This window comes from Egretta garzetta, unplaced genomic scaffold, assembly GCF_000687185.1.
Source record: "Egretta garzetta isolate BGI_Z169 unplaced genomic scaffold, ASM68718v1 scaffold25, whole genome shotgun sequence".
Lineage (NCBI taxonomy): Eukaryota > Metazoa > Chordata > Aves > Pelecaniformes > Ardeidae > Egretta > Egretta garzetta.
Window position 1 is genome coordinate 2,740,916 of NW_009259800.1, and position 13,057 is coordinate 2,753,972.

Here is a 13,057-nt window from a genome sequence, read left to right on the forward strand (position 1 = left end):
AGTTTGATATCCCATCAACTGTTAGTCCTATTTTGAATTTTAACAGATTTGAATTTTAACCCTACCTGGGTCTTCAGAATTTGCTTTGTAAAGTTCTAGTGAACATACCAGGTGGATATGTGTGTTTTAACTTTCTGTGAGTAGGCAGAGTAAATCCTGGTGGATGAGTAAGGCAATTGTGAGAATTACTTATGCTCAGAGGGGCAGAAAATGCATGTGAATCCCAAACTGTTCTGTCTTTACAGTACAGTTTTGTAGTGGAGCACTGTTGAAAACTTAGCAAATGTATGTGGCTCATAGAGCAAAGTAAGTAGATACGGGTGCTTGTGCAGTCACTCGGAGAAACTAATTGTCACTGTTACTGCTGCCAATCACCAGACCCCTTTCCCTTGCTTAGAGCTCTAAGGCCAACATATACCGCATGGATCCCTAGTCTAGTATCTTGCATTATGTTGGCAAGTCTAATACCACAGTCTAATACCACTAATGCTGCGTAACTGGAGCAAGAACAGTTATCTAGAAAATGGCACTTGTCAGCAGTTCATTGGGACTTTGCAAACATGCTGCTGTGAAAACAAAGCTTTGCCCTCCGTTGTGATCCTGACCTGTTACGTATGATCAATATTGCGTTAATCCTCTGCCTGACATCTTTCTCAGAAGATGTGTATGAAGTTTTACGAATAAATACACAATTTAAAGAGGAATGGGGATTTTAAGTAGGGTTAAAGTAGGGTTACACAACTAATAGCTTGTCTTCCCCCCAGGTCTTCCAATTAGTCAGATTGGCTCAGAACACATTTAGTGTAGTTATGCAGACATTGCTTTTTTGCTCCACTTTCCTATTCAGGTGTTTGGATTGACATGTGCGCATCATCAGTGTTTGAGTACCTTTTGTTTTCACATGTCTGTATGCAGCTATGCTCACGTTTCTGGCTTTATTTTGCAGGATCACAATCCTCAGTTTTCACTCCTGTGCCTGCTTTCCCCATCTTAGAATCTGTGTGTCTAAGAGGACTGCATGACGAGCATGAAAAGCTGGATATGAATACTGAAACTTCTGCAATCACTTCAGAAATCACTGACAAAGAAAAAGCCGAATCAGATTCTCAAAGGACAGGGGAGGAGGAAAGTTTGGAACCTGCTAAGAAGAAACTAAAAGGAGGCTAGTATACTACAGTATTGCACAACCTACCCTGCACTCTTTTAATTTAATGTTATTGTTGAAAGTTAGTTTAAAAAACTTCATTAGAAACTTAAACCTATGTCCCTTTGACATAGAAGCCCAGTGAGATTAACAGAAACCTAAGGATCTGTGCTTAGTTTTCTTTATTAATATGAAATGAATTCAAAATGCATGCATATCAAACCTAGAAGGTCTTGAAAGGTTCTGTTAGTGGAGGATAGGTAACTTTTTTCCTCCTCACAATGTTATTTTATGTTTTAGTATTGTATTAACTAAGAAAAGCAAAACTCCCCTCTCAGTCTGCCTCCCTGCCCAAAATTGAGTCAGGTCAGCTGTCATCAGTCCTTCTTCAATTTGTTTCTTGCTTCTTATTGATTTGATTTCTGGTCCAGTGAAAATAATGGCTTCAGTAGCAGAAGCTGTTATGTATAAAGCAAGAATCTTTAGTGGGACCATTGCCAGTGAACAGTGAATCAGTATATATCTTTCAGGTCTTTTTTTAAACACTTAAATAAAAACAAATTTTAAAAGCTTCAAAAGCTACCTTCTGTGGAATCTTCTGTCTTTGTAGATGAAGATGCTTGTCCAAATCTTTCACCAGCAGCTCCAAGTGAATGTATAATTAAAATTGGCTCTGAAGATGCAAAAACATCAAATGTGAAACCGGATAAGATGGAAGAAACGTTAACTTGCATTATCTGCCAAGAACTGCTGCATGACTGTGTAAGGTATGTATGATTGACAAAAGTTCAGTGACAACTGTTTGAGGCGGCCAGGGTATTTAGGATTTTCACAGTCCTCCTGAGTCCCTTCCCCCACCACCCCCCCCAGTCTGTACAGTCAAATCAATGCTAAACAGTTTTTTGTGTGTTATGAATGTATCTGAAAAATGAAAGCTCTGTGTTTGGACTCCATTTCTCTTGTTGTTTTCATGTTTGTGTTTTTCAGCTTGCAGCCTTGTATGCATACTTTTTGTGCTGCCTGCTACTCAGGATGGATGGAAAGATCTTCTCTATGTCCAACTTGTCGTTGTCCAGTAGAACGTATTTGTAAAAATCACATATTGAATAACTTGGTTGAAGCTTATCTGATTCAGCATCCAGGCAAGTTGAACAGTGTGTGTAACAGAATCTGATGTATTTCACACATTAGCTGCCTAATTGATGTATGCACAAACTGTTGTCTGTTAGATTTCTATGTATATTTTATTACTCTGCTGTTTTCTCTGACATGGCTGTAAGAAAACAAGTGCATTTAATATGACATAATAATCTGTTGTAATATTTCAAATATTGAGAATTGAAGGTGATTTAATACTATAACTGAGTGTGCTAAGCATTCTTAATGTTATTTTGCTACTTCATCATGAGAAGGATATCAGTTTTATCAAATAGGGCACACTGACTGATTAGGCCATCTAAACTCAGATACTTCTGAAATATATACTTGAATATGGATTTAACTAACTTTGATCATGGCCTCTTGAAAACAAAAATAAGTTGCCTGATACTACACTTCCATTAACAGAGAGGGGGATTTAACTAAGATGTTAAAGACTAAGAGTGCTAGATTTAACTAGCACTCTGTTATCCAAAAATAAGTTTTATGGAAATAAAACCACAATAATCATAACTGTGTTAAATGAAGTAGGGTGAGAATAAGGGATGAAGTGTTGGGGGTTTTTTTTAAATTTGAATTTGATTCTCATGCCAGATAAGTGTCGTAACGAAGATGATGTACGTAGCATGGATGCTAGAAACAAAATTACTCAAGACATGTTGCAACCTAAGGTGCGGAGATCTTTTTCAGACGAGGAAGGAAGTTCTGAAGATTTATTGGAATTGTCAGATGTCGATAGTGAGTCTTCAGATATCAGGTATGTCTGTTTAAGCTGTAGACTGAATTACATTTACTTATATTTGAATGCACAAATCCACAAACCGAGCTAGTTTCACAAAAGCTGTTATTACTCGTAGTGTTTCCATGGTTATTACCAGAATGAATCTTAATTTTGTTTTCAGGTAAGTTTATTCTTACCAGTAATTATTTTGGTGATTGTACTGTCCATCCTACTGAACCTTGAGCAGTCAACAAAAAAATAATTAAAATTAGAACTTCCTAGAAGTCCAGCAAGATTCAGTTTATGACCAGGTTGCTGGCTAAGCACTTGTCAGGAGGTAAAACCATGATCCTATGAGTGCAGCTGCAATGATTGTGCTTTCTTATGTGTCTGGAATGATGCTTTCACCAGGTGTATGGTACTGAAGCAGCTAATGATTGTTGCAGGGATTCCCAGGCACCAAAATATCTCCTCTTTATTTCCGACAGCAAATATTTTTTGCTGTATGTCTAGAGGGGAACAGAAGAACTCTTCATGTAGATAATTATTCCAGCTTTGTTCCTCTCTTTCTTGTTCATCTCACTTCCAGTCACATTGCTTTTCTGCACTTCTTTTTTTTATACTACTGGGGGTATACTACAAAATAAAAGTTTTTATCTGTTCCAACGACAGCAGTCTTTGCAGCTGTGAGGTACTGAGTTATGTAAACTGCCATATGTTACTGGATGAAGAAATTCCAAATTTAAACTTTGAAAGTATGACCAACCCTGTCTAGCATGGGGATACAAGTTATATTTGCATTTGTTGCGTGTGATTTCCTATGACCTTATTTTATTCTTTCAGTCAACCATATATAGTATGCAGACAGTGCCCAGGGTATCGAAGACACTCTGTTCCAACTCTGCCTGGCACAGGCCAAGAGACAGAAGCAGGAGGAATGCAAGCACTGGGAGATGCACCATCTACATCTGCCAACTTTCCTGCAGGTCAGTGTCATGAAATCTTCTCAGTAGTGTGATATTAAAATACTTCAACTCATACACCCGTTATGAACTAAGCAAGCTCACTCTCATAGTACTGCGAGAGTAACATCACTTCACATGGGTGTCTTTGCAAATATCATGAGATTTGACCATGTTTTTTCTGTGGTTGTCCAAAATAGATTGCTGATGGTTGATAGTTCTTAAACTCTTCTATGTATTTAGGTATTTTACACACCCACGTATTTTAAAAGTCTGAATGCCATTTTTCTGCTCTTTTATAGAATCTTTGTAAAAACGATATTGCTTGCTTGTTACTTTCAGATTTTTGTTGCTAATATTCACTAAGATTCCTAGTCCAGATTGCAGTTGTGTCTGTTGTTCAGTCTGTCCTTTTTTTTAATGTTTTTTTAATTCATCTAGCTGTCCAGGAATATGTGTGTCCTGCTCAAGGAAGCCATGTAATATGCACCTGCTGCTTTCAGCCAATGCCTGACCGAAGAGCAGAGCGTGAACAGAATCCTCATGTTGCTCCTCAGCAATGTGTGTACATTTTCTTAAAAATCTTGGCTGTAGAACTAAATCTCTCCTTATTTTTAATTAAACTTAAGTTTACTTTGAAGAGTGTTCTTTATTCAAATATTCTTTATCTGGACTGTTGTAGTGACAGCATGAAAGAATCTTCCTTTATAAAATTTATTTTTCCTCTGTAGAATGTATTTTAAATAAGAAAGTTGTGCTTTTTTTTTTAACGAAGTTTATCAGGGCTGTATTGTTATTGATTTATAAGAAAAATCACTGTTGAATTTTGTTGTGTGCATGTCCTTACAGGCATTTTCTTTGTTATTTTACAGGTACAGTTTGTCTGCAACCCTTCTGTCATTTATACTGGGGCTGTGCTCGGATGGCATGTTTTGGCTGTTTGGCACCATTTTGTGGTATTGTGGAATAATCTGTTTCTTATGAGCCTGCTCACTTTGCTATAATGTCTGTCTGTCTTGAACTTTAGGTAATTTAAGAAGTATAATAGATCAGTTTGTAGCATGGTTGTGCAAAAGGAAACAAAGACTATGTCCTCACATCACAAACACAAACAATTCTTGAGTCGTACGTGTCTTAACTTTGAGAGGATTTAACAACTTGTCTTCTTACCATATTGGGCTCGAAAACTACACTTGTCGAGCACAATGCTTTCCCGTATAAAAAGAATGATGGTGTATTTCAGCCTAGTAAGAGAATCATACAACTCAATGCAAGAGCACTTGAATATCTGATATTAACTGGTTAGAAACGAACCTTGCCCTCTTAAGCATGCAGACTTCTGAAACGTAAGGTTTTAGCTATTTTTAAAAAAATATGTTAGAACAGTTGAAATTACTTGGCTGCAGTTTGAAGCTAATGGAACATGTTTTAATAGCACTGTTAATTTGTGCAGATTAGTAGTAGTGTTTGTGGACTAGAGGTGAAATTATAAAAATCTCAGTGGCTTGTCTTTGCCACTGGAAGTTATATATCACATGCTTTAGCATATGTTGAATGTGGTCATTTACTTGGTACTCACACGAGCCTGTGCATGTTATTTCAGGAATCAGAAGAACCTTCAGAATATGTGTGAGGGCCATGGGGTTGGGGGAAGAAATAGTAACTTTTCTTCTTCTTGTTCTGATTAGAAATAAATCTTGGTGATAAGTGTTTAGATGGAGTCCTAAATAACAACCACTATGAGTCAGATATCCTAAAGGTATGTTTAATAATCATTATGTATGATGCATAATAATAAATGTACAAAGTTTAAGATGTACTCACTTATGAAGTGATAGTGATGTGCTGCCTAACAGTTACAGTGGCAGCATAGTATCACCTGCAGCATTTGATTCTAAAAGGCAGTTTTAATGAGCCCCAAATGTTCAGCTGGACCAAAGCTATAGTTATGGTGTCTGGATTGGAAGTATTTTGGGGTGATAATTTGGCTCTTTCAGTCTCTGTGTAAGAGGGCATCATATTCTAGAGATGCATTCCACTTAGCATCAGCTCTTCCTATACTACCCAAAATAACAACGAAAAAATCACTTTCCTGCAATCCTGATGTTTAATTTCTCCAGTGTGCATGTCTGACACACACACTGTAGAATTCAGATATATTTGGTTGTTAAATAATAAAAAAATTTTACTTCTATGAAGTATGTGTTAGGGAAGCCAGTTTCTACAGTCTAAAGTGTGGCATCTGAAATACTAATTAAGAGAAAAATAATTTACTAAAAATATACCAGGAAAACAAGGCTTGTTAAATATTTTTTCCCAGACAAGTTAAATTTCATGGTAGGTTGCACGGAAAATATTTTGCCCATACCATAACAGAGTTATCTGAATTAGCTAAACTGGATGAAATCTTAATCTTGATTTAAGGTAAATGAGAGTGTGACTGAAATGAATCTATTTGCATTCTTTTGGAAAAAGTGGGGATCTTCTGAAAAAAAGATACTGAGTGGAACGTTTTATTGGTGATCTGAAAGTGTCATGCTAATTAAGTTAAAGATACTTAATTTTTTATGTGTAATCAGCATCAACCCATTTTGAAAACCTAGTTAGATCTAGGCCGGGAAATATTTGAGGGTAAATGGCTTGGTCACTCTTTAATGTTGGAGATTTTTCTAGATTAAACACTTAAATTGCTCTTTTCAGGATTACCTGGCATCCAGGGGTTTGACATGGAAAAATATGTTAAACGAAAGTCTCTTAGCTCTTCAAAGAGGAGTTTTTATGTTGTCAGGTATGCGTTATGTTCATTTTCGTACATGTATAATTCTTTGTCTACATATAACTCAGTAATATTATCAAGAGGTTTGAGTTCTGTGTATATAACCAGTGCCATCATGACATTTTTGTTAAATCTGATTTCTAAGGCCTTATTACATTACATTATGTACAAATTGGTTTTCTCCCCAGATTACAGAATTACTGGGAACACAGTGCTTTGCTACTGTTGTGGCCTTCGCAGCTTTCGAGAACTTGCCTACCAGTACAGGCAGAATATTCCTGTTGCTGAATTGCCAGGTGGGGATTGCTTCACACAGTAAGGGGGGGAAAGTAATTGGAAGAGTTAAAATCAGTTTCATCTGTGTATTGTTGGTTTTTTTAGCACCTTCATGTAGCCCGTTGCAAATCTCTTTGCAGGGCTAATACCTTATGCTGATTGTTTCACTTGTCGGCTGCTAAGTTTCCATATAGTTACTGTCAGACTACCTAATGGAATCTTTTCTTTCAGTATGATTTCTCATCTGTAGAGTAAATGTATCTGCTTAGTGAAAAGGGGAATTCGGTAAAATCTAGAATATAGTCAACAGGAACTAGTTGCTGTAATTTAATTTATTTTCCCATTTAAATACATAAAATGATGCACCTCCTGAACAGTTTCACATTTCACCATCTCTCAGCTAGGAACAAGAATGATTTCATAAATGAATTTTAAATCTGTTTGCATTTACAGTTTTAGTATAAAATAGCATGCAAGCAACTGTGCCTCTTTCAATCCTAAATCTGTTGGGAACAGAAGCTCTTCCAACAGTCTACTTCTACTTTTGTCCGTTTAGTTCCTGTTGTTAGCAACAGCTTCCCTGTCTTTAAGTGCTGAGAATTCTGCTTCTTCTGCTGTGCATAATGAGAGACAGTCAGTCTACCTTGTTTTTCCTTAGAAGATGGCCTGCTGGACAGCTGTGTTATAGTGTATGTAAAACTGGGGGAAAAACAACAAACTCTACCCAAATTAATAAATTTTTCTTTCATATGGATATGTATCTAGACATATGCCCAGTGTCTTAAACAGTAAAGTATATCTCTGTTAAACTAAGTGGTAAAATTTCAGTTGACAGCACTGAGAACCAAATCCCTTCATCGTAAGTCTGCATGAGCCTGATATTCAGAATGAATTTTTTTATCCTTCACTAAGTGTTTGCTTTGTTTCTAGAAGGTAAAGCAATATAGTTTACTGTTGTTTCTTGCCAGTTATGTCTTGTTTCTCTACAAAGCCTACTCTGAGTAACCACCAGCAGCAGTGGCTTAATAATCTACATCACCTTATTTAATGACTTCTGTAACAAACGTAGCATTTCATTTGCTCTTTCTGTAGTGACTGTCACATCACGTCCTGATTGCTACTGGGGGCGCAACTGTCGAACTCAGGTCAAAGCACATCATGCCATGTAAGTTATACAATTTAGAAAGTGGGTTTGGGTTTTGTTTCTTCAAAAAAAAACCAAACAACAACAAAAAAAACCCAACCCCAAAAAACCCAAACCAAACAACTTTGAAGTGCCAGAAATCACGTAACACTGTTGCAGCATAAGCAAAATTGGCTGAGCTTTGGGGAGGGGTGTTTTTTGTCGTTTTTGTTTTTAACACAACCTTGAAATGAGCCCTTTGTGCATGCCAGAAGGGTACCACTAGCACTTGTAAGTTGATGTAACCCATTGCTGACACTTCATGAGTCTTGTTTTCCACTCACAACTCCCCCTTCATTCCTATTCTCCCACTGAAGCAGCTCCTCATTTGCTGTGTCTGGGTGCTTCTTAAAAACATTGTATATACAATAATTAGTCCTGTGCGATTTCTATTTGAAACTGAGAGACTCTTCTAGTGAAGTGTAACATACTTTGAAGGGACAAATTGCTGGGAATAATTTGTAACAAGAGAAGTTTGGAACATGTAACATCAGGAACCTGGCGTGGCCTAGGAGTTTCTGGTTTTGGAGGAGTTTCTAGGTCTTAATGCCTCCAACCCAAGCAATCTGGCATGTGGTGAAAATGAAATACTGAGCCCGAGAAGAGATTAACCCTCTACTTCTCAAACATTTTAATACATCTATGGGGCGTGTGCTCCTGGTATCTGGTCATTCATGAGAACTGTCCATCCAAAATAAATCAAGGTCCTTGATTAAAAGAAATCGAGGGCACTGATAACCAATGCAGTTTCATTCTTAGGAAGAGATGCATGTGTGGTAAGACAAATGTTAAAGACTTGTAAAACAAAACAAAAATGATCTACCTAAGAGCTAACTGCTTCCAGGGAGGGTAGAAAAATCCTTCTTGCTTTATGAATAATTCTCTAAATTCTCAGGGTAATTTAAGACAGAGGAGCTGTTACTCCTTATTGAGAAATTGCTTTAATGAATAGTAGATTCTGCAGTATCTTTCTAATGCTGCAATGAACATACACACTTAGCATAATTCCTTTAATATTTCAGGTACTATGGGTTGAAAATAACCAGTCTGTACAGCTCAAGCAAGCAGATCATACGAAAGACTTGTAAAATATTCATCCCCAGTCTCTTACAAATTCAGAAGATTTTACCAAATAACTTGCAAAAATAATTTGGGATTTAAGTTGCAGGTATAATTCAAAGTACCACTGCTATCTGTAACTTCACATTACAGGGCTGTCTGCGTTCCCAGAGGAGATTTTGTTTTGAAATGTGAGAGAGTTATTTCAGTATCAAAGTACTCACCAGTTGTCTTTGTTCATATTGTGGTGGATAATTCCATCTAAAATAGAAATGGCTCGGGGTTTGGTTTGTTTTGGGTTTTTTTTCCCTTTTTTTCTTCTCCTTTTTTCTTTTTCTTTTTTTCTTTTTTCTTCTGAGCATTAGCTCTTCCTAGAACTTTCCTGGCTGCTGCTCTTAGATCCTAAAATCCATAAAAGCAAACCATCCTGTCCTACCTCTCCTAGATATCCAGTTACCTTTTTTTTGTTGTTGTTGTTGAGTTAAACTGTTTTGCCAAGTAGTTTAGTTATGTAAGCAAGGTTTCTTTCTAATCTTTGATCCAATTCAGCAAGAGAGAAAATTCAAGGTCTCTTTTGCATCATCTCTTCCACGTGTATATGTATATACGAGCTCAACACCCCAGCTCCTGTTTCAGTTATGAATCAGGGGACGCCTAACCCAAGTAAGAGAAAAACAAAGCATGGATAGTGAGATCTTTTTGAGAATTGGAAGGAAGTACCTTGTACAAAATTGTGTTATCTGTTTAATTCATGAAGACAGGCTTGCCCTTCCCATAAAACCTAAATAATACCAAAGCAAAAACCTTTTTTCTTTTCAGAAGAAGATTCTAAGCCAGTGAAAGAACATGTTTATGTTGAAATGTATTATTAGCCTGGTTAATTCTAGTTCCCAGTGACTTGTGTAACGCTGTCTACTAAAAATTACTAGTGTCTCACAGGGCAAAATTAATTCGCTGATTTCTGTTTTAATTGCCTTCTGGGTTTGAAGTATGCAGAAGTATAGAGGAATGCTTTTAATAACAGGTTTTCTGTGTGCATAATAAAACTAACAAGGGTTAGGCAAGGGAGATGTTGAAAATCCTGTTACAGATAACATGGTAGTAGAGTATGATCCAAACAGGTTCTGAGAAACAGATGTTAGTGTGTAAATGTTCTGCTTTAAACTGTTTAATATTTAAAATACCTTGTGAAAATGCTGACTCTTTTGTTGCCTGACTTCTGAGAATTTTGTTACATTTTAATACTTTTTGTTTTATTTCAGGAAATTCAATCACATTTGTGAACAAACACGATTCAAGAACTGAATACTTGTAGTCTGTAGAGAGGGGACAAAAACCTGTTACACTGCTTGTACAGTTTAAGGTTTCAGGGGATCTTCTCAGTTCCCCCATAGCAGGGAATCAATAACTTTTGCATCAGGTAATCTGGTGTGAACTTTTTAATTTGTAGGATTTTACAGCTGTACATGAATAAGGTAGATTCTTTTTTCCAAGAAAGTCCAGCAAGCATTGCATTCCATCCTCATGATTGCAGTGTCCCTGTATCACTTCAGTGAAGAACAAAACAGAAATCACACACACAAAAACCAGCCATATCTTGGGAAGACCTAAGAATAAGGAGTGTATTTGCACTACTTGCGAAGAAACTAAGAAAAATCCTTAGACTTAAAATAGAAATGTTTTGTAAAATTATCTGATGGATATTTCAAGAGCCATTAATATTTAAGAAGGAAATTGTCAGTGTATATTTGTAACTGCGTTTTGCGGTAGTCTGATATTTTGTCGCTACCCATTGCATTTGGGCTAGAAACCATGTTAATATTCACTTTAAAAAAATATTCCGTCCGTTAAACAGCTGTTTCAACTTAAAGCTTCTACCATATGTGCAGTGTTGTAGTGGAAGCAGTACAGTTTCTTTTCTTAGTTTAGTCGTGTTGATGTTTTATTCACGTTAAATTGCAAAAATAATTGCACAAAAATTTGAAAATCACATTTAAACTTGGGGTAATACTTGAAGCAGAACAGACTTCTGCTAATATTACTTCTTTAGTGTTTTATATCAGAAGACCAAACAGTGCTTTTGACATAGAGCAGCCAGTAGGACACACTGGTTCATTTTTTGTATTTCTTTTTTGGTTGGATACCGTATGCTAAATATGTACCTCTGCCATGCAGCTGTTCTCTAGCATGCATACACTGGTGAAAATGTAGAAAAAGCTATAATTTAAAACAGAATACAGCAGCTTTACTGGAAGGAACAATCTTACAGGAAATAATTCAGTTTGGACAAATTGTAGCAATATGGAGGCATTTCTGGATAGGGATGATGAAGGGGAACACTGGTGTCACTGACATAAAAAAATGTAGATTTTTATTTTCATGCCTTCTGCAGAGTTTGTTCAGAAAATGTCCCAAGCATTGTTTTAACAAAAAAAAAATAAAAAAAAATCCCAACACAACCACCTCTTCAAATTGATCTGATCTGTTTCATCATAATCTGGTAGCTAATGTTGACAAACCTCAGCTGGGACCAATTTTTCTTTTTCATTGTACCTAGAAGAGTGAAACAGAATGAGAAGAAAGCATACAAAATTACCTCTGTAGATACCATGTTGTTTTTAAGTATGCCTTATTTTATGAGCAGGATTTATACTTCGATGTTAAAAAAGTGTACACGCAATATCTTGTGATATAATGGAGCACAAATGATGCAGCACATCATGTCTACTGGTGTCGGTGAACTAAACAACTATTTCCAGTAATGCACATCTTAATATGAATGCTAATTAGAATGATGCATTTCTGTTTAGATTTTTATTTTTTAAAATAGCTGTCACAAGGTTGGGTCTTTTGACCATGCCCGTATGCTATTAAGAATACACTTTGGTGTGGACTTCTCTTCCTAATCTCTGGGCATTTTCTCCTGTGAGTAGGATTGAAATTGGATCTGGAATAATACTTGAAACTTCTTTTAACAGCAGCAGTGTGTTTCTGTCTTTTAGTATTATTAACAATGTTCTGTTGCTTCTGTATTTGTATTTTATGTTTAGATATTTTTTTTTAATGGTTATTGTATCTTCTCAGGACAACCATTCCCAGCTGGTTTTGATCTCATTTTCATCTCTGGCTGTGCATGTAGCAAATTGAGTGCAGTTGTGGAGATCAAGCCTTTGCACATTATATGCAGAAATGTGCTTTGCTTTCTCATTCACCACTTCCCACACCTCAGATGGGCTTTCAGCATAGACTTGCCACTGTGCTGGTGTTCGAGCCTCTTGTGCTGAATTTTTTTTGTTGGTCAAGAATAATGTGTCTACAGTACTATGTACAACCTCGCTTGCACTTACTCAAGTTATGTTTGTATAGGGATGTATTATGTGACTTTAAGAAGCAGAATTGGGGAGAAAAAATCCAAACAACAAAACTCATGTACTTAACATCTAAACTACCTGTGCAGTAGAGGTTCTTCAAATTCCTTTTATAAACCCCTCTTCCTTTTCCTTGTTACAGATAATTAATCTGCCTTTCTATGCATATAGGGTTGCGGTAGTGCAATGGAATGAAGGGATTTTTTTGTCATTTATATTGTACCAGGAGGAGATGAGAAATTAACTTGCAGATGGGGAGGGTGAATAAATCCTGATCTTTATATGCTCTTAAGTAAGTAAGAGTATCTGTCATGGGTATTACATACTCTATACATTAGACCTTTTTAAATGTATGGTTACCAGGTGATAGTTAATGTGATAAATGTATGAACTATGCTTGGTGTAATGTT

At 36.4% G+C, this 13,057-nt stretch overlaps 1 protein-coding gene across 1 annotated transcript in view; it reads left to right on the plus strand.

The window, feature by feature from the left end:
- Positions 1 to 11,704, plus strand: part of CHFR (checkpoint with forkhead and ring finger domains) — a 23,392-nt gene extending 11,688 nt beyond the window's left edge. The window contains exons 6-17 of the mRNA XM_009639849.2: positions 1,036 to 1,162; positions 1,755 to 1,911; positions 2,132 to 2,286; positions 2,897 to 3,059; positions 3,867 to 4,009; positions 4,427 to 4,546; positions 4,858 to 4,941; positions 5,674 to 5,744; positions 6,686 to 6,773; positions 6,950 to 7,057; positions 8,130 to 8,202; positions 10,542 to 11,704. Of these exons, the coding sequence (XP_009638144.1) occupies positions 1,036 to 1,162; positions 1,755 to 1,911; positions 2,132 to 2,286; positions 2,897 to 3,059; positions 3,867 to 4,009; positions 4,427 to 4,546; positions 4,858 to 4,941; positions 5,674 to 5,744; positions 6,686 to 6,773; positions 6,950 to 7,057; positions 8,130 to 8,202; positions 10,542 to 10,584 (1,332 nt within the window). The 3' untranslated portion in view covers positions 10,585 to 11,704. The remainder of the gene's footprint in view (positions 1 to 1,035; positions 1,163 to 1,754; positions 1,912 to 2,131; positions 2,287 to 2,896; positions 3,060 to 3,866; positions 4,010 to 4,426; positions 4,547 to 4,857; positions 4,942 to 5,673; positions 5,745 to 6,685; positions 6,774 to 6,949; positions 7,058 to 8,129; positions 8,203 to 10,541) is intronic.
- Positions 11,705 to 13,057: the final 1,353 nt, after the last annotated feature.